A 26,896-nucleotide genomic window follows, 5' to 3' on the forward strand; every position below is an offset into this window, starting at 1 on the left:
TCGAGTGCGACCTAACAGGAAGGCTTGAGGAGCAGTCCACTATTACTCTCCTGCCTGTTAGGTTGCACTTTGGGATCGGCACTTCAAGGACTCTGCATCGACAGGAAAGGAGGAGCTCCCACTGCCCAGCAATGTTTCCTGTCGCACTTAACTAAACTCTGTTAGTTTTCACACAAAGTGTATTAGAAAACAATTACATTCATAGAGACTGAAACTGTCATCAACTACATGCAAAATACTGTAAAAGGTGAGTCTTTGTATGTGACACACACTTGGCCAATAAATCTAAAATGCTGGTTTGTGTGTTTAACTCTGGAAACAAACTAGCCTGTGCTCTTGCTTAGCATTAAGTGCTCTGTGTTCCTTCATGGACACAACCACAGTGGAGATCTGCTGGTTTGGAGATAAAACTATGAAGACTCGAAGGGTTTAAAGTGCATCAAACAACTCAAGATAAGCAAACCTCCTTATCAGAGTTATCAGAGGTTGACACCAAAAACACCAGTCAGAATTTATTTTTCCTGTGATGTAAATTGAAAATATGTGTGCTGCGTAAACAAAGTAAAATCACTGATATTTGTAGTGGTTGCTAAAATTGCTGGAAAGTCTAAGCAAAGCCCCTCGTCATCCCTTATCTTCCTCCAAGCTTCACACTTCACATGATTGGGTAGCTGGCGAGGTTAGCGATGCCGCAGAGGTTGCCACCATTGCTTGCCACCAGGATGTAGCCTTGTCTGCCCCAGTTCTCGCTCCAGCTGTAAGGGCAAAAGACACAAGATGATGAAGAAATCAGAGGAAGAAAGACATGTGAGTTGTTGAATATCGCCAGGGTCAATCAGCACTTCATCTCATCAGTGTGTCACCGACATGGTGGACAGAAGGCATCAAATCAACGCTACGCCAACACACAATCCTGCTGTTTCATTTTAGCCTTATAAGCCACCTGATGTCGCTCAGACAGGTGATGTGACCCACCTGTTCTTGATGATCCAGTACTTCTTCCCCTTTACACTGACTCCATAACCCACTGCCAGCACAGTGTGATTGATGTCGTCTTTGTTACAGTTGGGGTCATAGTAAAAAACTGGGCACATGACAGAGAAGAAGAGTGAGGAGAGAATCGGAGGTGGAGGTACATCAGTAAACCAACACATATACATGATGTAGCTTACAGTGACCATTTCACCTATTGTCAAGTTAAAGAAATCAAAATGGTGGTGTGTTCAGGGCGCGGCATGATCAAGGACATTTCCATAAGTTGAATTTCCCAAGTCAATCCAGTTTTAAAGCAAGCAGTCACATCTAAGGTTGTAATCCATAAAGTTTTGAAGAAATCAGACATTTTTGATGTGAAGAATTTGCTCTCTGATGGTTTGGAATGTAATGGGCTGCAAGAATTTCTTGATACTTCAGGCTGTTAATGTTGCCATCCACTCTGCAGATCTCTCGCACACCCCCATGCTGGATGTAGCCCCAAACCATGCGTTTTCCTCCTCCAAACTTGACTGTTTTCTGGATGAATCTTGGGTCAATGCGGGTCCCAACAGGTCTTCTGCAGGATTTGCGGCGATCGGGATGCAGTTCAGTGGAGGATTCATCAGAAAAATCAACCTTCTGCCACTTTTCAACTGTCCATCCTTTCCGCAAGCTGTGGGCCTTGGCATATGCAACATGATTCTTTTGTTGTCTTCTGTTTAATGCTGGTTTGTGAGCAGAAATTCGGCCATGGAGACCACTGCATGAGAGAATTTGACAAACTGTTCTTGTAGATAGATAGATAGATAGATAGATAGATAGATAGAAGGATAGATAGATAGATAGATAGATAGATAGATAGATAGATAGATAGAAATACTTTAATGATAAAGGGCTTCCTGGTGACCATTTCTCATGTAGTTCTGCTGCATTTGAAAAAGGGCTGTCTCTGGACTGCCAAAGCAACAAACGGTATTCTCGAGCAGTTGTCTTATGGGATCTGCCTGACCTAGGCTTGTCATGAACGTCACCAGTTTCTTCAAATCTTTGTTTATCCTCTCCACTTGATGTTTGGATACATTGGAGATGTCTGCAACCTCAGCAGCAGACTTGGTCTTCAGGTTCTTGATGATCAGCACTTTGGTCTGTGGTTGAATCTTTGGCATGTTGTCAGAGGTCAGGTTGCACTTCACATGAAGGTCTGGTGTGCTGGGATTCTTTTAATACACACCTGGGAATGTGTTGATTACAGTATTTGTCACAGGTGGAACTCCAATCTGTGATTGGTTGAATTGTTTAAAAACACTGTAACATGGTCGGTGAAGGGGAAGGTTATTGTCCGCTTTCAGTGGCGGTAGCTCCGATGAGCTCAAACAACACGGCAGGCAACATGTGGGATCTCCGCACATACTTTTATTCCACTGTAACTTACAGACCATACCAAGCCAGGTCGCTACGGCACTAGTTATCACATGCATACATGCCTTGACACACATAGGCCGAGGATCCTACACCTATACATCACAATATAAAAAAAAAGGGTGGTCTTCACTCATGTTGCTAATGTTTCTACAATCACCTGCAGCAACTGCACCATATAAGGCTGTTATATGAATCATAAGGAGGCAGAGGTTATTCATGTCTCTACTATAAAAGCCTCAGAACTGTTCCAGAGAATCATAACTAGCCTTCTGAGAATAAGGAGGAAGGTGTCTTGTTAGTTCTCTATGAAGATTTTACTTTCTAAATTTACTGGCAGAAAGGTACTTTTGATACTTGATATTTGATTCTTTCTTAGCAAGGACAAGTCAGATAATATGAGTGAAGGACATGAACAATAACATGAATAAGGTCAAATATGAAGATATAAAGAACTTTATAAATGAGAACGAGAACATGTATCAAAATTCTTTTCTCAAGTACTACTCCTATGGGTGACTTTCACTTTTACCAAAATTGTATTTTAAATGACATCTTTACATTTACTCAAGAATGGCATGTAGGTAGTGTCTATACCACTGACTAACAGTCTTATTATTTGACATGCTTTAATATTGAATAAATGTTCTGATAATAGTGAGATATTCTGTGTTTTGTGGGAAAAAGAAGTTAAAAACATTCCTTTATTGAGGAGAATGCACATGTTCAATAAATTTGAAGGCGAGCACCTTAATAAATGTAGTTATTTTGGGTCAAGAGGAGTGTGATGGTGCTGTCAGGTCAGGAAGGTCACTGAAAGTGTCAGGGGATCACAAGTGAAAAGTCTTGGAGTGAGTAGTTATAGGGAATGTGGTTCTGGCCCAAAGTAGTGGTCAAGAGGTAGTTTGACCTGTAATGTGGCTGGGCAGGAGGCCAGTAGGTCAACATGTTTCATGGAAGGCTGCCAGATGTTGTTGAGGTCTGGGGACCAATATGTTGGATGGAGTGAGAGTGATATAAGAGTGATATAAACTGTTAACTCTCTGTATTATCTTTATGGCCCTGAACATACAAAGTATGTGCAAGATTATAGTTAAATTGTTTGCTTTTTACCAAATGCCAACACTATACAATAACTCTACTTTGTCCATGCCGTGTAGCGTGGTATGTTGAACCCTAGCCACCATTTTGCTTGTGTTCTGAAACACTACATGTGGTGCCCCGTGCTAGGCATACTTTTTTTTTTTTCAATTCACCTGAATTGTAGTGTGGTGAGAATTAATTTTTCAATAAATGTATATACATTTGATTAACCAAAATGTTTTAGGTTATTAATTGCCACCTTGAGCAATTTGCTATTGCAGCTATCGATTCAAGTTGAAAGAGCTCTGTTGAAATTTTAGTTCCAAGTTAGTGAATGTTGAAAGTTTGGTCAGCCAAGTAACTCTTGTAAAGCCACAAGATTGTGCCATAGCCAGCCCTCCTCCACCGGAAGTATTAAACAAATCTTCTTGCACTCAACCCCCTGCCTCGTTGTCCGCTTTTGAGTCTTGCCTGATACAACACAGTGTGTTGTACACAACGTTATTTACATTGTGACAGTAGATTTCTGAAAATACATTTTAATGTTTAAAACTATGAAAAGCAAAAGTTCAGCTTTCCTTAGGGAGTCAGATTTAGCATAGGGACAATTATCACTGCAATAAAGCATATACTGTATATACTTAGCAAGCAAGTGATATTTCTATTATGCCAAAAATAGATTCATTCGACAAACTGGATCACATGGTAATACATTAATGGTTAAATCTAATCAACCACTATCTGTATTGCAACAGGCATCAGATATTACTGAGATAAATGCAACACATTTAGAAATTTACAGGGTGTGCTGAACTTTTCTCCTGTTTAGTGTGAGAAATAAAACTGATGCATTCGGCTTCAAAATTAAAAATGTATTAAGTTTCATAGAAAACATCAGTTTACAATTTGATCATCAGAAAAGTGCTGAACTGAACAACAACAAAAGGTGACACAATCGAGAGAAACAACAATTATGATTTTTTAAAGTGAAACTCTCGCCAAAATCCAACCTGGGCTTTATTTGTGATTGAATATGAGTCAAACCTTTGTGTAAAAGCATAATTATGACGAAAGAGGCACTTTTAAGATATTCGTTTACGGGCAAGCTAATTTTCAATGGAATGCTACGGGCACTTTCATAATAGCATCTAAATCGCTAATTTACACTAAGACGGCTCGACACAACATGAAACTTTGCTCGTAGTATCACCTAACAGAAGGGCTTGAGGAGCGGTCCACCATTACTCTCCTGCCTGTTAGGTCGCACTTTGGGATCGACACTTCAAGGACTCTGCATCGACAGGAAAGGAGGAGCTCCCACTGCCCAGCAATGTTTCCTGTCGCACTGAACTAAACTCTGTTAGTTTTCACACAAAGTGTATTAGAAAAACAATTACATTCACGGAGACTGAAACTGTCATCAGCTACATGCAAAATACTGTATGGTTTATGAAATTTCCTGTTTTAAAATCTGTCGATAAATAATCGATTAACAATACAAAAGTACATTTCGGAGAAATTAATACTGGAAATAATAATTATTTGCAGCCCTGTGCATCAAGCCATGTGATTTTACTGTCATGTGCACATTCCACATGATGTGTTTGTGCAGTAAGAATGTACCACGGCTGTGAATAAATAACAGTGAAACTGCATCATCTAACTATAAAAAAGCACTTCTACTGCCTCCTCGCACCAACAGGTGGCTAAAGAGGAAACTATGCATGTGTTTTTAAGACAGTGGGAGAGTTTCTGCTAAGTCACCCTCATTTACTGATGTTTTTTCTGTGATACTTTTTATCTGACATGACTAAGTTTAAACAGATGATTTCTGGAAGTTGTCCTCATTTAGATTTCTTTTCTAGAATTTTTAGTGTCATTATCAATATCAGCCTCATGCAGTGCATTACAAAACTAGAACCAGCTTCGCTTTAAAATTTGAAATAGCGGAAATAAGTGGCAGGCTGTCTGAAGGTTATGAAATCTGCCTGTTGTCCTTTTTAGTGAAAGAGTTTTTTCTAGACAAGCTCAACCTTGGAAAGTGTCATGAGATCACTTTTGTTATGAATTGGCTCTATACAAATGAAGTGACTAATTTCTGCATTGTTTTAGGCAAATGAGATACAGGTTGTGTTATTTAGCAGTACTTTTAACGTTCCTATGAATGATGATGTTCAGATCTCTTTTACCACATTTGGCTTGCTCCGTCTCTCACCTATATGCCAGTATCAGTGGTGATTTTTCAGACAACAGTTACGGTAGCAACAAGAAAAGCTAACTACAGCGAACCAGCAGCCTCCCAATGACCACGTCAAGACACACTCTAAGAAATGAAATTGTGATGTTGTTCATATTGTGTAACTTTGTTGTGGTAAATTTACTATAATTATTACGTTTTTACAGAAAAATTAACAACGTCTCATTGGGATAACATAATAGTAAGACATTTAAAGGCTACAAAACACAGAAGATTCAAACGAACATAACCATCTCACTTAAATCACACATGCACGCAAAGATACTCTACGACGCATTCTCAGACATGCGCAGTAACCACGGAGCAAAGCAACCGCCGACGCTTGCATGTCATGTGCTCAGTTGGAAGCCTTCATCCTTGAAAAAATTGGTAAGTACTAATGTTTCCTTGATAATACAGAATGAAACTGTGTTGTCAACCGACGTTAGGTGTTTTCAGTTTTTAATGCCCTCGGTTGTCCATTTTGAATAAGTTTGGAAAATGGTCATTGCTAGCTTCGGCCAATGCTAGCTTAAAACGCACGCACGCACACACACACACACACACACACAGAGTTTCTTGCTAATGTGTCTTTTTATCGGCTAAACTATGTTGTGTCAACCGATGATAATAGTTTTCAGTGCTTAATGCCCTCGGTTGTACATTTTGAAAGAGTTTGAAAAACGGTCATTGCTAGCTTAAAACACACGCACGCAGGCACACACACACACAGTTTCTTGCTAATGTTTTTTTATCGGCTCTATTGGTTTAACACCACATGCTAACGTGTCCTTTTTGGTTTATAATTGCCTCTTTCAGCTTCGTATTCTCACTTAACGCTGTTCTATTATCAACAAACACACGTGGAGATGGTTCTGCAAACGAGCTACACAGTTGTTAAATGATTGGCTGTTGGCAGTCATTCTTAGCACACTCCACTGTCAAGGGATGTGACAGGCTGTAAGCTGGTTCATATTTGTTACACATGTGCTTTCATGTTTACATTTAGTGCATATACATCAAATTATCGAACAGTTTTCTTATCACTATGGGGTGGTGATGCTGCTTTGTGTTAAACATCTTTGTTTTTAAAGTTCTTCTCTCCCAAAGGGTTGCAATATTGGGGATGAAAATGTTTTTTTTCTGACATTTTTTCCAAATAAATGAGTTTGGTGTGTGCCATTGACATATTTGTGCTACTGTCAAGTGCAAAGCTGTTATTTCTTGAATTCTTAAATAGCCAGATGATTTTCTTTTGCGCCAGTTTATACTGCATCCCTAAATATTGAACAGAAAGCAGGAGGAGCTCGGGTGGGCTTGATCACTTTATTTTACATTTTAAAATCGAATAAATAATCCTAGTGTGATACTAAAGGTGTAATTTTTGTGTGCCCCGTTTTCATAATTTACATCAATGAATTGCTTTTGGTAAAAATATACGGGTCTGGTGCAGTTGACTAAGAGAGGCTCAATGTAACATTATCTAACTGCTATTTACTAATATGTTCCATATCTGTTTTATAAGCAGTTCTAATCCTGACATCTGAAGAGATTACTTATCACTGTCTCTCTTCTTTGTAGGCTCTGAATGTGGAGGTGCAAACAGTGTTGAAAGTGACATGAGATCATTTTAAGCTTCACCTGAGATTCTCACTCAATCTGTTTTAGGTAAATTCAGAGTTCACCCGTATTACCACAGTCCCTCTGCTGTCAACCTTTATGGCTCAACTGGATCATTACTCCAGCCAACTGATGAAGGTTTTCAAAAAGAAGGGAGGGGCAGCAGGACGCAGAATTAACCTGATCATGGTTGCCATGGCCCAGGTGTGTGTTTTTCACTCAAACCCTGACTCGGAGTTGAACTCTTAACATAAAAAAGCTGTTTAACCTTGCTCATTTTTAATCAAGTTCAGATATGCTTTAGAGCCAGATCATAATCAAATGCAGTATTACAACAGAATGAACTCATGAGCATCATTAACACAATTTCTAATTATATTTCATTATTCAATATCTTCTGTTTGTGTCACTTTAATATTAAAAGTTAAAAATCTAAAACCATTATTTATTTTAAAAAGAGTTGATAAAAGTTCTGTTTTTGGTCTCCCACAGAATCCAAGCATTGAAGTAAGACGGGAATGCATACTGAAAGCATTATGCGTCTACTTAAATGAAGAGCCTGACAACCTTGTTAAGAAGTACATGGTGAGTTATGACACTGTTAATCAACCATAGCTTTTAATATTGCTAATTAATATAAAAATGCAGCTTTTTAGACACTGTTGTCATGTTAATATTCAGAAACCTGTCTGGATAGCTTACATTCAAATTATTTTGTTGATATAATGTGTATTTATGACAATTCAGCAACAACTTTTCCAAAGATAGCAGAGACATTTAATGGACACATTTTAAATATATATGAATATACAGTATATGATTACAAGTATAGAATTTAGAAAAGACACTGCAGGCTAATAATAAGAATCACTCATGTTAAAAAAACAACAAACATGAAACTCGTAGCTATTCCTTAATTATTCATTTTTAATGCTGTTTCTGCAAACCATGGTGCAACAGATCTCTGTGACCCAAACAAGTACTTCCTAATAGGATAATGTAGATTAATTGTTCAACAAACATAATTTACCAGTCTTATTCTTTGAAGAAACTGGAAAAACATTAATGGAAAATATACATTAATAATAAATATGATTAAAACTGTTTCTTTCTGCCATTTTGAGGATGTTGATGTAGGTGCAGAGAGAGAAATGGAGAAAGTGGTTCTGGGCATCTACGCTGGTAGGCAACGAGAGGGAGCAGAGGCAACAGATCCACTCGAGGATGTTGGCATCCTTATTGAAGGATTTTTCGGTGCTGCAAGACCTCAGAGATGTGGCAAATGGCTTCGCAGCCCTGTTTGGCTTGATCTACTGTTTAAACTTGAGTTATCCCAAGGACCTGCGATACACTTTTGAGTTTCTTCAAAAAGTGGTGATGGGATTGGATGGGAACAAGCTCTCCACTAAGATGCAAGTCCTCAAAAACAAACTGCACGAGTAAAGTTCAATCAAGACTGTAGATAAGAACTGGACTTGGATTGGATCTCTGTTGATCCCTACTCGAGAAAAAGCCAGCGCTTTGGGACTGTGGACTGATGCTGGACTCAACTGTCAAGTTTCAAGACATTGTTTTTGTTGGTCTGTAATTGTGTTATTTGACATTTTTGCCTTTGGTACATTTTTGCACAGGTGATGGAGTTGGAATTCATAAAGAGTAAAAGTAAGATGGCCTGCAGTAAATCTTACCTGACACTCAGATTAAAGCATGGTCATGATGGTCAGAGACAGTTATATCCATGCACATACTATGAATGTCGGTCATTCACAACATGGAATGCTCTCAAAACTCATTTGAGTCGATGTCATGTAAATGTGTTAGGTACTAGAAGTGCAGAACTAAGAGTTTGTACATGCCCTTTGTGCCCTGGAAGTGAAATACCATCTAGTAGAGTATTTTTTCACATCAACAACCATCTGAAGCGTTATGAAACAGTAACTTGCGTGTTTCAAATGTATATACTTAGAAATCACATAAGAATAGGAGGCATCCACATTGCACAGTTAAAGACTGTTTGTTGAAGTAGTTGAAATGTGGTAATGTAAATGGTGATGAATATGCATCTGAAGACCATCCAGGTGATCTTGGAGAAACTGCTTCAGACTTAGACTGTCATAATTTGATCGAAACTGACACACCAAATGAGAACTTGCAAGAAACAATCATTCAAAAAGTAGCAACTGTTCTTTTGAAATTAGAGGTTTTTTCACGTGTGCAATGTTCAGCAATTGATGGCTTGCTTGAGGAGTTACATTTCATTTTGACCTCAGCAGCGCTGCCTATATCACAAAGCACAGCTTTTGACATTTTTAGTAAACATAACCTCTAGGTTGACCAGTTTGTAGTTAACCAAATGTTTAAGTTATCTATAAAACTTAGATGGTTCAACAAATGTGGATTAAATCAGGTGTGGGGTTAAAAGTTTAACATGATGTACCTATACTCTTACCTATAGGTACATCATGAGCATGTATGTAAGTGGCTTTGGACAAAAGCGTCTACCAAATGCCCTCAATGTAAATGTAAATGTCAGGAGTGAAGAAAGGGATTTAGTTTGATGATACAGTGTGTGCAAATCTCTGTCAAAGGCTTCATGATAACAGTGAGAAGAAACTGAGACTGAAAGAGAGAAATAACATACAGACATGCCTGAAAAACTCAATTGTTCGTAGTTTAGAAGTTGCACACTATTGATTAGGAATAAAATAATAATAAATATGTACATTGCAAAAGAAGATCTATAAATATGAAGGGAAATCAAACTGATAAATGAGAGATGAAAAACAAAAAGCAATTTAGTTTGTGTCTTCCTCTGTGTGTCCACTGGGGGGCAGACTTGGACAACTTTGTTGGACATTTCTTGATTGTCGATCATTGTCACTGTTCTGTGCAGGAGGTTTGAGCAGTGCAGGCTGGGAGGACGAGTGAGACACACTGATGCAGTGTTTTAAATGAAGTCTAGGTTAGAGTTTAGAGTTGGTGGAAATGCCACCTTAACAGCAATTTAAGCAGGATTAACCAAACTGGGGCCTACAGGCTGGAGTATGTAGAAACCCTTATCAATACTCTGATCTGGGGATGGTCTTCACAGTTTGGACCCGTCTGTTGGGAAATCTTGACGTTAAGGTACGATCAGGACCCTCTCAGGTGTCACAAGATTAATAAAAGCGGTCGTGAGAGATAATGATGAGAACAGGAACTTGTTGGAACCTGCAGTGATGAGTAAGAAGAATTTCCCCTGTTTTAAAGGCCCATGAAAAGTTTGAAATTAATGTTTTAATTCCAAAGAAAAATGTCAGTTCCTGCATTTATTAAAAAAACAAAAGGACCTTTTTCTCAAGACATATCAGTCCTTTATTGAAATATAGGCTATAAACCAACCAGTAATAAATATAAAACTTGGTTTTAGATGTTTATACTGTTCAGTGGTTTGTGTTTGTCTCTTTCCTAGTGCAGCATGAACAAGTCTTTTTTTCCCATTTAGTTTTGTAGTGCTTCATGCAACTTTAATAGGGAGTTTTGGGTTAAATTTGGCAATCAATGATAATTAATTATTAATTATCAATTAGGACAAACAATAAGATAAAATTGGATTGTGTAGCTAGCTGGGAAGCTTTGCGTCGCAGTTCCTGGCACTAACTGAGCTGGACTACTAGCAGGACTAAAGGACTTTCTGTAGCTCAATGTTTCACCAAGAGGGTCTGTAGAAAATAGGAACCTACCACAAGGCTTCTCTACTTGCTCAGGACAGTGTGACTCGCCTGCAGGCATGCTCATACAGGATACAATACCACATCAGCATGTGCGCAGGACAGAGATATTTACCAGACATACCGGTTATGATTGATAGATGTAAAAGCTAAATTGACCAACAAGCCAATTTCCCAAAGAGTCGATGGAACCCTTTCAGACCGTGTTCATGGCAGATTTAACAGACTGAAAACTGCTGGTGTAAAGTCAAATCTTCACCTTCATTGCATCTATGGCACAGAACACAGATCTGATATTTACTGAAAGGCTGACTGATCGATAAACTGATATATTGACCCAGACTTGGCATGTTTCACTGTGACTGAGCCTCAGCGAGGAGTACATCTGTCTCTTTATTATAGATTTGGAACACACACAGTCAGATACAAACAAGTGAGGCCAGAGATGATAAACTGTAACATTTAATGACATTTTTGTCATAGTTACATAAAAAGTAGTAAAAGTAGCAAAAGTAAGAAAAAAGAAAAATACTGAAATCAGTGTGAATAAAAACTTTAAAAGATATTGTTTAAAAAAGAAAGTGAAAACAGAAGCAATTCAGCTACATGGTGGGGTAGCAGGCATACATAGCAATGCCACACTGGTCGTTCTTGTTGCGTGCCATCCGGATGTAGCCCTCTTCTCCCCAATTGGTTCCCCAGCTGCATGAGAAGAGCAGGAAAAGAACAGAATATAATTAAAAGGATACAACAAGATTTTATTTAATATGTGATTCATTAGTAAACACCCATGTAAAGTGAAAAAATGAATTAATGCAAACAAATCAAAACAAAACAAAAAATAAATGAATTCTACAAATAAACATGATAAAATGAAAAGCATGTTACCAAGTACATTCCTTTAACAAGCATTGACAGGCCCGAAAAGTAGTATACACTCATTTAATCCTACCTCTTTTGCACAACTCAATATTTAATCATAATCAATTTACTTACATGTACTTTACATTTATCTGTATACATATTGTATATATATCATATATAAATATATTTATTTTTTACATATCCATACCTACATGTGCACACATCTATGTACAGACATACACTCACACACATACAAATATGCAAACATAGCTTATAATATAATATATATATATACTATATATATAGACCCAATTGATATATATATAGTTACTACCACAAATGTATATTTTATGACATATTACAAATAATATTAATATTTATAATAATAACTTTATTTGTATAGCACTTTTAAAAAGAGTATACAAAGTGCTTTGACAAAACAAAGCAAGAATACAATTACAAATACAGGGATGATAAAAATAGATAGCATGAAATAGTTGAAGTAACAGAGGTAATGATACAAATTAATCAAGTAGGCGAAATAAAAGAAATGGAATACATAAAATAGATATAATGAGTAGAACAGATATGTTAAAACAATAAACTCAAGACGGTTAGAGTAAAAATAAACATAAAAGGACCACATCACATAAAGGCAAGTCTATAAAAATGGGTTTTAAGAGGTGATTTAAAAGAAGTTACCAATCCTGCAAGCCTTATCTCCTCAGGCAGGGTGTTCCAAAGTCGAGGGGCCTTTGTGGCGAAGGTACGATCACCTTTAGTTTTTAGTCTCGACTTTTGGCAGTTAAGAGGGCCCCGCCTGAGGATCTAAGGCTGTGAGCTAGCTCGTAGGGGATTCAAATATTTGTAATATAGCTTGGAGCCAGACCTGAGCGTGCTTTAAAAGTGATCAGTAAAATCTTAAAATCAATTCTAAAACGGACAGGGAGCCCTGGTAATAGTTTGTTTCTTGTTTTATATTATACTTTATGCAGTTTGATATTCAACCAGGTCAATGAACTTTAATGCACAGGAATTAAAAAATGAGATGAGACTATAGACAGAGGTCACTCGATCACTAGAACCCCATACTAATAGTTTGGCATACACCATTTTCAGCGTTTGATATAGAATAACACAAAAGTCGGGGACGGGGTGGAAGATAAAAAGGAGCTACACATGAGCTCAGCATGTGTCCATGTAGAAGGGTTTTGTGTCAGTAGAAACATCTCACCTGTTCTTTACCAGCCAGTAGTCTTGTCCATTCAGCGTACCGTAACCAACAGCTAACACAGCGTGGTTCGTTTTCTTGGTGCAGGATGGGTCAGTGTACACTCCTGAAAAAGGTCAAAATAATAATAATATTAAATCAATTTCATTATATTCATGTTTTATGATCATTTTTTTTTTTTCAAAAAGTAACAGTTTACCCACGAAAGAATCCAAATCATCGGGTGAAGTTTCGTAGTCCAAACAAATCTGGAGCGAAAATAACTAAAAAATCAACATAAAATGGCTCCATGCAGCTTGTCTGGTGTAATCCAAGTGTCTGGAAGACCCGAGATGTTGTTCACACCCGTCGTTAAAATAAAAACTTCACTGGGGCACAATTATCTGAAGCTGTATGAGCTGTATGGAGACATTTTATGTTTTTTTTTCTCTTGTTTTTTATGTTTTCAAGGGCTTGGTACCCGTATCTATACAGATACCTTGACTTCAATACTGGTTTCCGAACTATGTTTTTTCCCGATACCAATTTTATGAAATTCATTGAACAAAAGATTACATTATACATACCTGTCTTTGGGTCTAACCTGGTGTTTTTTCCTGCATTCCTCGAGACAGCCAATCACCAGCATTGTTAGATATTGTCAGAACAAGTATACAGCACACTTATTGGCTCACTGACACTGATGAGATTAACTCCTTAGGTATTGAAATTTTGATATTGAATGACAAGACAATTTTTGTATAGCAGTGTATAGCAATTTGGTCAGTGCCATGACAGTATCAAATTTCAATACAAAGTGCTGAACAAGTCTCCAGCTACTTCAGTTGTTAAGCAGAATGCTGCAAAACTGTTTAAGAATAGAATAGAATAGATGTTTTTTGTCATTGTTTCAGAAACTACGAAACACATTTAGCAGCTCTTTGTTTAGACAAATAACATAAATATAAGACAAATAAACATAAATATAAACAGTATTAAAACGATAAAAATCCTAACGTACAAGAATAATACAATATATAGAAGATAAACAAGATACTATGAGGCTCCAGAAATATTTTGAGGGCTATGAAACTTCACCTGACTTCCACCTGCATTGGGTTGAGTAAATAATGACTGAATTTTCCTTTTTCGGGTGCATTTATTGTATATTTTGTAATAGTTTTATACAAATTAGTTTGACGATATTCTAATTTTGATTCACATGTATTTTGTATTCACTGTGTTTAAGAAAACTTTAAAGTTAGTGAACATGACGACTCTGCTATCGTCGGCCTCATCAGGGACGGGGATGACGGAGTCCATAGAGAACTTATTATGGACTTTGTCGACTGGTGCCAACAGAACCACCTCCAGCCTAACACCGGGAAGACCAAAGAGCTGGTGGTGGATTTCTGCAGGCAGAGACAACTCTGCACACAGGTGAACATCCAGGGAACGGACATTGAGATGGTGACATCTTACAAGTACCTGGGAGTTCACATAAACAATAAACTGGACTGATCACACCGCAGCTACATACAAGTCAGAGCAGACTGTACTGCTGTATCTGCTGAGGAAGCTCAGGTCCTTTTGAGTGCAGGGGGCACTCCTGACCACTTTCTATGACTCTGTGGTGGTATCAGCCATTTTCTATGGGGTCGCTTGCTGGAGCAGCAGCATCTCGGCAGCAGACAGTAAGAGACTTGATAAACTTATCAAGAAGGCCAGCTCCATCCTGGGATGCCCTCTTGACTCAGTGCAGGTGGTGGGAGATAGCAGGATGATGAACAAGCTGTCATTGCTGCTGGTGCAGGAGTCCCACCCCCTGCAGGTCACTCTCACAGCACTGGGCAGCTCATTCAGCAACAGACTGATACACCCTAAGCATGTGAAGGAGGGTTATCACAGGTCTTTCCTTCCTGCTGCTGTCAGACTTTAAAACCAGCACTGCTCCATATAGACCTCACCCTGTACTCTGCACTGTGCAATAAGCCTGTACAAACTGATTTCAACACCCATATTTATTATTTGTATTTAAAATCTGTGTATGAAAACTTGCCGTTCATTTTTGCACTATATCATGTAAATATGTATATATGTCTATTCTATTTCTTCCCTTTTTAAGTATATTGTTTATTTTTGCTTTTGGTCTTTGTTCTGTAATATTCTGTCGCTGCTGTGACAAACAAATTTCCCTGTCTGCGGGACATTAAGGATTTCTGATTCTGATTCTGAACATCCAGCTGAGAAACAGTGTTTTCATCACTGCAGTCAGGTCAGAAATTAAGAGACTTTCAGGTGGTGTTAACTTGAGCTTTTTGTATAAATGTGAATGATGGATATGTTAGAATATATATTGTGTAGATAATCTTTTTTTTATTTTACATCATTAATCTTATATTTTATTTGGTTTCCAGTTATCTATGAGTCTATGACTCAAGCAAGGAAGAAGCCTGTGCGGCTGATGATGTGCAACGTACCTTTCTTGTAGAATTGAAATCCGTTTGGCGAGGAGTCCACTGACACTGAAATGGGTCCGATGGTGGCGAGTGCCTGCTTCAAAGCCCGCTCATCACCCTGAGGCAGGAAGTAGTACTGGGAGCAGTTTGCAGCGCGGTAGCGGGAGTCGTAGCCGCATTTTGATACCTGCAGTAAGAAGACAAACTGGGGTTAAAGTTGATGATTTACACTGGACCTGTTTTTTAATATACCTGATGATATTTTTAAAAAAAGCACATCATTAGGAAACCAACACAGTTCTTAAATGTGTCTTGTGAACTGATATGATATGAAGTTGGCTCGAGGCACAACTTTAACAACCAACTTGGGTTATCATGCCCATGTATGAAAAATGTTAAGTTCTTATTAATCTTGGCTGCAGTTGATACTTTTACATTTGAAAGTCAAAGGGTCGGACTTAACTTCTTGTACACCCACATCGTTGTCTCACACAGGAATTTCTTAACTGTAAACCTGAGTTTGCTCTGAATTTCCCATATACACCATGTTCCCACTTAAAAACATCATGTTTCAGTTTCTTGTAAACTGGATTATAACAAAAACACAGTAATATTCTGTACTTCCTGTTTTATTTTTAGGTTAAAGTCCTGCAGAGAGAACAACAATCTTCCTCTTTTAAAGTTGAATAACCAATCAGCCCCTCATGACTGATTACAGTATGAAGCCTACAGTAGTCACCTTTAGTTATTTTTTATAAAATGTAACCATAAAGCAGCATTACCTCATCTCACGCTGCAGTTTCTAGCGCTACAACTGCTGATTGTTTTGATTATAGTTTTTTTTCAATTGGTCAATTCATTTTTTGTGCTTTTAATGTCAGAAAATAGGGACAAATGTCAGTCACAGTTCCTCTTTCCCATGGTAATGTCTTCAAATGCCTTGTTTTGTGACCACCAGTCTAAAACTCCAAAGGCTTCCTTGGGCTGCCCACCCAGGGAAAATAAAGATCCAAACTTTTTTATATCAAGACCTGCAACTGTAATGTTCTCATGGTCAAAGTTGGACAATTTAAAGTTAAGATGATTGATTATTTGACTAGCTTAGCCTGACACATGCCACATTATCCCACACCACGCTATCCGCCACAGCCACCACAAGGACACTTTCAACCTTTGGAAGTACTGGTGTGCAGAGTAAAATATTACTGACATGTGTTTAACTCCCTTTCCTGAATGAGAAAACATTTACAACTAGGGATGGATATCGTTAGGATTTTATCGATACTGATACCGAATGACTTCCCACATTTGTCTCCCCTTCTATAACCACAAAGCGATCAGATTTGTTTCCCACATGCCTGAAACATACTCTCAAGAATCCAAGTTGAATGGATTTAGCCTTCCCCTCCCTTTGATGCATCTTTAAGCAGCAGGATTAAACCAGACTCACCTGTCCTGTGTAGGGGTATGAAGCGTCAGACTCGATGCCCCGGTTGTCGATGACATACTGGAAGGCTTTGTGCACCCAGCCATATTTGCAGCCGAGGTTGCCGTATTTAAACGAACAGTCCACCAAGTTCTGGGGGCTCAGTTCCACCAGCTTCCCCGTCTTCTTGAATAACTGGCCCTCCAAAGCTCCAACAGCACTGAAAGCCCAGCAGGAACCGCACTCACCCTGGATACAAAATGAGTGGAGTGCAAAAAAAGATTTATTAGGTTTAAACTTCAAATTAAACACTTTTCACATTGCCTTGTTTGGCAGCACAACATGAGTTTGTAAAGACGGAGCAGTTGGAGTCGAAGTGGTCAAAGAAGTCTACTGACTGACTGACTGACTCTATTTTTCATCAGTTACATTTAACATGTTGCACAGAACGGAAGGAAGTCCAAAATCCATACTTGTGTGTCTCTGGTTGCATGATACTCATCAGCACATTACAAGTTTGCACTCTGGAAGCAATTTGCCCTCAGATTATTTATTCATTCCTCTGCATTGTAAAATTTTAAAATTCTACACTTCTCATGTATTTTTCACTAGACATTAAGATTTCTCATTAGTCATCATGTCTTCAACTTTGTATCACTGACATTTGTCTGTAGCTTCATGAAATGAAGCTGTGAGAACAATGAATTATGTGAGAAATGGTCTTTGTCATTGAAATAGTATTTATATACGAGTAGCGCCCAGAGGAAACGAAAATTGGAAAAGAGATCTCAGTAGTGTCTCATTCATTTCTCCTAGACAACTATGAGATCTATGTGAGACCAAAGTGAGGCTGTGGCTGATTTCTCCTGTTTCTCAATTGTTTCTCCTGAGAAACAGGTGCAGAAAATCTCAACTTGGGCTCCCTGTAAGTTTCAAAGGATATCTCATCAAGCTCTCATTGAAGTTTCAGAATGTCTCCCCAGTGCTGGAAAGGAGCAAGGTTTAAGCGGTAAAGTCTCAAGTCTCACCTATTGCTCCTAAGGAATTTTAGGAGAAACAAATGAGAAATGTTTGAGACCAAAAAAGACTACAACGAGACTGAAATGAGAACTCTCATTGAGCTCCTTTACGGCTCCATAGCCATAAAGGAGCAAGCTTTTTCCGCTCTGAGCCTACCAACTCCCAGAATGAGGAAAACAAGCGATTCCTGCATGGTCTCTGCAGCCCACCTACTGGTAAAACGGCCTCCGGCTGACCTCTTTACGTCACCAGCTGCCTAGACATTCAAGAAAGATGGCGTACGAAGAGCAAGATGAAGCTACAACTTTGTACATTTCGTATATGGTGTACATGATAATTACACAAACTAAATGCACAATGGCGCCCTTCTTGATCCGATCTGATGAAACCTATACACGCAGGAGTAACGCGACTATCAATCGAATTATCTGGGTGCTTTAATTCGACTGTGAGAAATCCGATCCGGTCCAATTTTAGTCAGACTAAGGTGTATACATGCATCTTAAAGATCCGATCATAGTCTGACTAACCCAGTAATTCGTTTTTCTTGAGTGTCATGTAAACACACTGACTGTCGTCGCTCAGAGTTAGACACGCAATTTGCTTTGTTGTTGGTTGTAAAAATCAACATCAGTGCCTATATGTCATGAGCACCATCTTCTTTACTGTGGTGTCCTGGGGTGCGGGCATCAAAGCAAAGGACACAAACAGACTAAATAAACTCATTAAAAAGGCAGGGTCTGTTGTTGTCTCTGAACTTGTCACCCTGGAGGAGGTGGCGGAGGACAGGATGCTGGCAAAACTGCTGGTGATCTTGGACAATGTCTCTCACCCCCTCCTTGAAACTCTGGACAAGCGTAAGAGCAGCTTCAGCAACAGACTCATTCAACCCTGCTGCCTTAAAGAACGGCACTGGAATCATTCCTACCTGGTGCCATTAGACTGTACAACACTTCACGGCAACGCCCACGCAATACACACACATAATTTAAATGACTTATTATTTAAAGCTTATCTTAAATCTTATCACTGTAATTAAAACTGCACCTTATCTCTCTTATCTTGCAACTTATAAATCCACTAAGTTCCATTTTGCTCAGTATTTAATATCATTTAATATTATCCTGGAACTGCTAAGCATCTTGTTGTATATAGTGTATAGTGTTTGCATATTGTGTATTGTACTGTTTCTAATATCAATATTTGCCCTTACCTCTTGATTGTATTTTTGTATTTCTGATTTTGTATTTCTGATTGTATTGTACCGCTGATACGATTATTATTTCCCCTCAGGGAAGTCATCTATCTATCAATTTATATTCTGTCCCAGCTACAGAACAACAGAAGAGACAGTGGTTGCGTTTCATTTTTAATGACAACATGCTGGCTGCTGTTCGTGTTAGCTTGTATGGGTGTCCGAACAACTTCACATCGGACTGCTTCAGTAATGAGGGTCAGTACAAAGCTGGCTTTGCCTCGACACTGACCCTCGTAAAAGGATCAGTCCCAACCATACCGGACCCAGCAACTGCACAGGTAAGTGTCGCCGCGGTTTGATAGTATTTATAGCTGCCTATGAGTATGGTGAAGTCAGCTTGAAATTGGCTAACTAGTTAGCTCTGCTTCGGTCCGCTATTCAATGGCGTTTGAAGTGAGTTTAATGTTAATAATATTACTTGCTGTCAGAGTAAAAAGTCTTGAAACATGTACAGATTGGAAACAGAGATGATGTAAACAGTGTCCAAGAATTTGGAGACTGTGTTGGACACAAATACAGCTTTCGCTAGCTGTTAGCCATTAGCTACATGGTAGTAACTGTAACAACACATAGAACAAACTAACATTATTCAGCCACACTACCCATTCTTAAACATCCTGCTGCAGCCGCAGAGTCTGTACTTCTTCAGGAGCCTCTCCTTCTGGGTCTGATTCTGGGTCAAACTGGTTTGGTTGAACAAAAGCATCTCCGCAAGCCATAGCGATACATATAGATACATCCACATTTACGCATGCTACCACTAGTGTAAGAGGCATTGTCTTCCTGAGAGGGGCGTGTAGCAGGCAAGTAGGCGTTGACAGACGGAGCTCATTAGCATCTAAAGACGCAGGCACAGAAACAGCCTTCTGTCAGTAGAGCTCACTTGAGCGACTTTTAGACAGCTGAAATTCAGGACCACGGATGGGTTTGGGGCACTGTACATATCGAATACAGTGTTGTTGGACCTCTGACAGCTGTGTGAAATTGATGAAAAACAGTACAATATGGGACCTTGAATTCATTTAAAAAAAAAAAAAAAACATCTAAGGAAACTGTTTAGAAAAAGCTAAGATATTTACTTTTCTGCTTTTTGGAGCTAACGCATGTCGGGCAGTGATCTCACTCAAAGTGTGGACGGGACAAAAAACTTGGTGGTTGTGGTGACAACTTCCTGTGCGAACAAGAACCAATTGGATGAATGAGGAACAGGAGGTAAACGAGACTCAAGGGATGATGACACTGTTGACTGCATCACTGAGACACCGCATGTTTCTGCTCTCACCAACACCACCGATTAATCCTGCTGACTTGTGAGTTACTGATCGGAAACATTGAGTATACATCTATTCATTTTTTTACCTGATTCTTGACTTTGGTGACGTAGCCCTTCTTTCTCCAGTCGATGGTGCGTGGTACAGGAGGGCTTGATGTCCTAGCGAAGGGAGATGGTGCCCTCTGGATGTCAGTGGGAGGAATGTATGTGGCGTAAGACTGCAGAATCTCCTCTGGTGTCTATAAGGAAGCAGATACCATTTAATGAAATGAGCAGCATTCAGTGGACTTTATTTACCTAGCAGGGTTGTAAATACAGCTTTAAAGGTCTTGTGAAAGGGTGAAGAGTGTTTTGCCTATTAGACTGAAATTCATCATCTTTTGACTAAAGAATAACTTCCATCACTGATCAATCTGCCTGTTATCTTCTTGATAAATAAAACCAATGCCTGGCACGCAAGCCCCTGCTGACGTCCCAGGTCAGAGGGTTTGGCTCTCCACCAAGGATCTCCCCCTCCAAACTGACTCTTGTACGATGGCATCGGTCCTTTTGAGATTGTCAGCATGATTAACCCTGCGGTGGCCCAATTCGAACTCCCTCTGGCACTCAAGGTGCACCCCTCCTCCTGTTGCTTCTTAAGCCTTTGTCTTCCAGCCCATTGAGTCCTCCAGCTTAACCCCCTCTGCCCCCTGGCTTGTGGCCATCCAGTTTACACTATTCATCGCCGGGGCAGGGGTTTCCAGAACCTGTTGGACTGAGACAGTTCTGGTCCAGAAGAGTGCTCATGGATTTCTCACTCCTTTATTGTGGACACCCTGCTCAGCAACTTTTACTGTGAGTTTCCGATAAATCGTGAAGGGTGCCTGTAGGTGCCCATTAGGTCGGGGGTACTGTCACGGTCCTACTGTGGCAGTCAGGGTTTTTGTTGTTTTACTGTTTTTCCTCCTGTCTTCCTTCCTCCCCTCTCCCTCACCTGCTCCTTTCCCTGTGTGTGTCTATATCTTTGGGCGTGGCAGCGGTAGTAGAGCGGCGCACCTGCAAGTCATCTACTCATCATCCTCTGGTCTCATCTCTACTGTTCCGCCACGTATGGTGATTATATCAGCAAGCATCTGCAAGCTATTGTCGTTAGCTTCTTTCTTGCATCAAGATAAATATCCTCTAGTCTATATAGCTCAGTTTGTTTTTTACCAGTATGAGTTTTTGTCTCATGTTTATACTTTGTTTACTTTGTGTGTAGAACATCCAGTGCCTCTCTGCTTTACTTTCTGGTGTGCCTGAGTTCCTCCCATTCTGTCCCGGGACAACTCTGTCCCCAAACCAATCTGCCGAGCTGCCCAACTCATCTGCTATTTCCCTCCACGAACTCTGTTGCAAAATGAATTCCTAAGCCTCTGATCTCTGCATTTTGGTCTAGAGAAAAAACCCAACATAACACTTTGGAACGGCCAACATTACCAGCTTTTGTTCCTTTTATATAGTCTTTTGGAGGCGCTTTTAATCCTCTGTCTTTAAAAAAAAAAAATATTTACAACTATCACCTAAACAAGAAAACCAAACTCAGCCTTTCTTTAACTACGACCAAATTTTTTGAGCTCCTAGCAAAAGGCTATATGAATACTATTTTTAAAATGACAATTTTAAATGTATTTATTCAACATCACGTTTAACTAACTGGCATTCTGCTGTTACTATTAACACAGACTTTATGTTCTAGTGAGTATTGTATTGTCAGCCACATCTTTGACATTAATGCTTAACCTTTATAATGTTTCATATCCACAACAAATTTGCATCGCAGAGCCTTTGAGGCCTGCAACCATGTCAGTATTGTAGCATATATAAAAATGAACCAGACTATATTTCATTATGATAATTAGCTTTTGAGCATCAAAATTCAAACTAGTCCTGATGCATCTAATCCGTATCCTTCTGACCTTCGGCTGTCATTCAATTCATGGGGATTCAATAAAAATAAATAAATAACTGAATAAAAGTGATAATCATAAATCAATAAAAAAAACTTTTTCCCCCTTTCAGTTTAAACCACTAAACGAGTGTCTCACCAGGTCTCCCATGTGGTTCATGCCCATTTCATACGTGTGAAGTCCCAGTGAAGCCTCCAGGTTGTGTTTGGTAATGAGCATCAGATTCTCCTCCCACAATTCCCTGCGGCTCACTTCCTCAACCTACAAGACATAGAGAGAGAGACTGCATGAGGCCAAATACTGTACAAGTTGATGATACATATTACATGTGGATTTTATGGCAAGCAAACAGAAAACTCTCACATGTTTACATCCACTTGTTTTTATCAGATACCTCATTTTGGTACGTCTTCTCGTGAGTCTTCTTCCACAGATCCCACTGGAAGTCCAGCTTGCTGTCAAGCATGGCTGCTGCCCCAAGACACAGGGAGAAGAGCAGGATGCTTCCCAATATCAGGCCTGTAGACACACACAGACACACACAGGGAGCACATGAGATGACATATTTGATGAGCTGGCTGCCATTACTGTTCTTAACTACAGTTGTAAGGAATTTCTTTTTGAGTTTTTCCATTTCCCGACCCTTTATACTTCCATTACTACATTTAGGAGGTAAATATCATACTTTTTTACTCTTTTTTTACACTATTACTGTGGGTGATTTTTTATTTTTATGAAAGTTATAATTTTACACGATATCTTTACTTTTCACTGAGTATGATTTTGGGTACTTTTTTTTATACTTGAGCTTTAGACTTTTCAGTGACAAACAGGAGTTACATTGAGTATTGAGCTGAAAAAAATGACCTTGATTTGTTATTTTTATTTATAATACTCATTTTTTATAAAGAATAATAACATGAAATAACTGAGGCCCATAATGAATGTTTTTTAACGGGTACACTGTGGCAGAAATAAAGCCGACAATGCATCCTTTAAAACATCTTGGAGAATTAGCAGGTTAAATGTTAAAATAGATAATGACATTAATAAATCTAGAGTTATAAGTACATTACATTTGTCTTTTAAAGACCCCACCTGCAGCCTGAACACAAAGACATGTCAAAGCAATGATAAATGGATTCTGCTTCTTATAGATGTCTCGACTCATCAAAATATTTTTTGACTAAAATTGAATATTTACTGATGATGCTGAACTTGCCTTGATGTCTCGGTGTCATCGCTGCTTCTGTGTTGAACTCACCCTGATTCTGTGTTCCTGCTTTATATTAAAGAAGGAAATGTCACGTGATCTGATCTCTTCCTGTTTTGAAACTGAAATCTGCATCATGTCGCTAATGTTTCTACAATCACCTGCAGAAACTGCACCATATAAGGCTGTCATATGAATCATAAGGAGGCAGAGGTTATTTATGTCTCTACTATAAAAGCCTCAGAACTGTTCCAGAGAATCATAACTAGTCTTCTGAGAATAAGGAGGAAGGTGTTTTGTCAGTTGTCTATGAAGATTTTAATTTTGTAAATTTACTTGCAGAAAGTTACTTTTGATACTTAAAAATGTATAAAGATTCTTAGCAAGGACAAGTCAGATAACATGAGTGAAGGACATGGACAATAACGTGAATGAGATCAAATATGAAGATATTAAGAACTATATAAATGAGAACGAGAACGTATCAAAAGACTTTTTCTCAAGCACTACTCCTTATGGGTGACTTTCGCTTTTACCAAAATTGTATTTTAAATGATATCTTTACATTTACTCAAGAATGACATGTAGGTAGGGTTCACACCACTGACTAGCAGTCTTATTATTTGACGTGCTTTAATATTTAATACATGTCTTGATAATAGTGATATTCTGTGTGTTGGGGGAAAAAAGAAGTGAAAAACATTCCTTCATTGGAGAGAATGAATATGTTCAATAAGTTTGATGGCAGGCACTTCAATACATTTAGTTATTTATGGTGAAGACGGGTATGATGTTGCTGTCAAGCCAGGAAGGTCATTGAGTGTGTCTGGGGATCACGAGTACAAAGTCTTGGAGTGAGTAGTTGTAGAGAATGTGGTTCTGGCCTAAAGTAGAGCTCAAGAAGTAGTTTGACCATGGAGTTAGAATGATATAAGATTGATATAAACTGTCAGCATTGTAAGTACATATATGTAAATGTGAACTCTCTGTAATATATTTAAAGCCCTGAACATACAAATTATGTGTAAGATTATATTTATATCATTTGCTTAGTACCACACGCTAACACTATACAATAAGTCTATTTTGTCCATGCCATGAGAAACCTAGCCACCACTTTGCTTTTGTTCTTACACACACACACACACACACACACACACACACACACACGTATACAGTGCATGTTAGTTATATTGTGTTTTCAACTTTGTATTCAATAAAATACTGAACCTTTGTGAACTTTCATGCTGTCTATTTAATAATTCGCAACAGTGAATGTACTCCAAAACCCTTTGACCATTACTGGTTGTTATGGTAATTTTTTAGTTATTAGGTTTATTATTAATCAGAATCCCCAACTGACAGTTTGGTACCATTTTATGAGACTGATTTGGTAAATTGGCGATCTTTTCCCTTCTTCAGTGGTGGTGCCTTGAGGTAATTTATTGACCTTATTATTTATTATAACTAATCATTATCCCTGATAATCATTAATCATTTTTGCTTGCAAAAGTTAACATATATATATATATATATATATATATATATATATATATATATATATATATATATATATATATATACACACATATATATATATATATATATATACACATATATATATATATATATATATATATATATATATATATATATACATATATATATACAACAACGTGAACTGAACGCACGTATTTCTGCCTGATGAACCTTATTGTGAACGTGTTCATTCTGGCGTTTGTGAACGGCGTGTTCTCACAGTTTAACTTCGTTCAAGACAGTGCCAGATTTCCATCGAGCCTTCCAAGTGAAAACCGGCACTGTGAACAGTAATTAGTCCCCCCAGGAATCCGCGATTCCGCGATCGCAGAATTTACCGCAGATTCCTTGGCCGTCCGCAGATTCAAAGACCCTCCGCGGAATATCACATTTTGCATGTAGTTTTCATCCCGGCCGCTAGATGTCGCTGTCAGATAGACTGGGCTCTAGACTCACGGTAGAAGTACACGTTGATAATGAAAATAACGTGCAGTGAAGCGACATACTCAAGTTTCCATCCACCAGGTGAGTGAAGAACACCTGAATCATCGTCCAGCAAACGTGTCACAGCTCTTGATGTACAGTCACAGTTTGAACTGCTGTCAAGCTCGTGTTAATCACATGCTGTCAATCACTCCCCCGCAGGAAGGCTGACTCAGAGAGAGAGTAGAGAAATGTTCTGACGAGCAGCTCAGTCTGGTTCTGTGTTCACTGACACCAGCTCTCCTGCAGTGACACCAGAACTTCAGAGGAACTGGTTTCACTGCTAGTTCCTAAACCTTCACCCATAGTTTAGTGAAAAGTTTTGCACTTTTTATGTTGCAAATAAATCTGCCCAACAGGGACAAAGAAAATGTTGATGTTGATTATTTTAAAACCAGTAATAGTAGGTTCCACAATGTTTTGCAGTGTTCTGGTATTGCAATTAATTTAATAAGAGAATACTTAATTCATTATTACATTAAAAAAGTATGTTTTTTAAAAGAAAGTATGTTTTTTTTAATGTTTGTGGAATTTTAATTTTCAAGCCGTGGAATCAAGAATTGCTCTCTGCGGAATCAAAATTTCTCTCCGCGGAATTTAACTTTTTCTCTGCAGATTCCTGCGGGGACTAAGGAATATGTAGCAGAAAAACACCCAATCTGGCTGATGTGTATAAAAAAGGACGCTAGGCGAGAGGTTTGTGCAACTTGCTTTACTTTCGACCAAAACAAAACTTAACTATTTCAGACAGAAAAAGCTGCATACCAAACCAAAACCATACCAAACTGAATGGACATAACACTGGCAACACCAGCCACTACAGAGTCGCACCGCGTATGCGTCGTCAATGTGCTAAGCATGGAGGCAAAAACAAATGAAGGCTTCACATCTGTTTTTTTTATTGTGATATATCTAAAAAGTTTTGGAGTGATGTTGTCAGATCTAATTTTTTTGATGCTGCTAACTCTGTCCATTCTCTTATCCTTAAACATGTTATTTGCTATGTTAACCCAGAAGATAATGCTCTTGAACACATGATGAACTTTGTTATCCGCAAAATGTTTTATTCACAAACAAAAATTTGCAAAATCACTACCTAAATTTGCTCCTTTTCTCCTGGAACTGAGCTCTTTGCTTAAATCTCTGATTTTGTTAAATAACAAAAAAAGTAATATCTTAC

General features: G+C 38.6%; 1 protein-coding gene across 1 annotated transcript; it reads right to left on the bottom strand.

Moving 5' to 3' along the window:
• Positions 1 to 655: 655 nt before the first annotated feature.
• Positions 656 to 22,954, bottom strand: LOC115567958 (cathepsin K-like). The gene is made up of 7 exons (XM_030394919.1): positions 22,876 to 22,954; positions 22,620 to 22,742; positions 20,640 to 20,792; positions 17,027 to 17,251; positions 15,598 to 15,763; positions 976 to 1,084; positions 656 to 755 (listed from the first exon to the last, which is right to left on the bottom strand). Exons 1-7 carry the CDS (start codon positions 22,945 to 22,947, stop codon positions 656 to 658), a joined length of 948 nt encoding a protein of 315 aa, XP_030250779.1. The 5' UTR covers positions 22,948 to 22,954.
• Between the last annotated feature and the right edge of the window lie 3,942 nt (positions 22,955 to 26,896).

This window comes from Sparus aurata, chromosome 17 (assembly GCF_900880675.1).
Source record: "Sparus aurata chromosome 17, fSpaAur1.1, whole genome shotgun sequence".
NCBI classification, from domain to species: Eukaryota; Metazoa; Chordata; class Actinopteri; order Spariformes; family Sparidae; genus Sparus; species Sparus aurata.

Coding starts and splice junctions, on each gene's coding strand:
- LOC115567958 (XM_030394919.1), bottom strand. CDS start 22,947: ATGCTTGACAGCAAGCTGGACTTCCAGTGGGATCTGTGGAAGAAGACT. Junction 15,764..17,026: donor CATACCCCTACACAGGACAG/GTGAGTCTGGTT, acceptor TTCTTACTGCAG/GTATCAAAATGCGGCTACGA. Junction 756..975: donor TACTGGATCATCAAGAACAG/GTGGGTCACATC, acceptor TTGCCCTTACAG/CTGGAGCGAGAACTGGGGCA.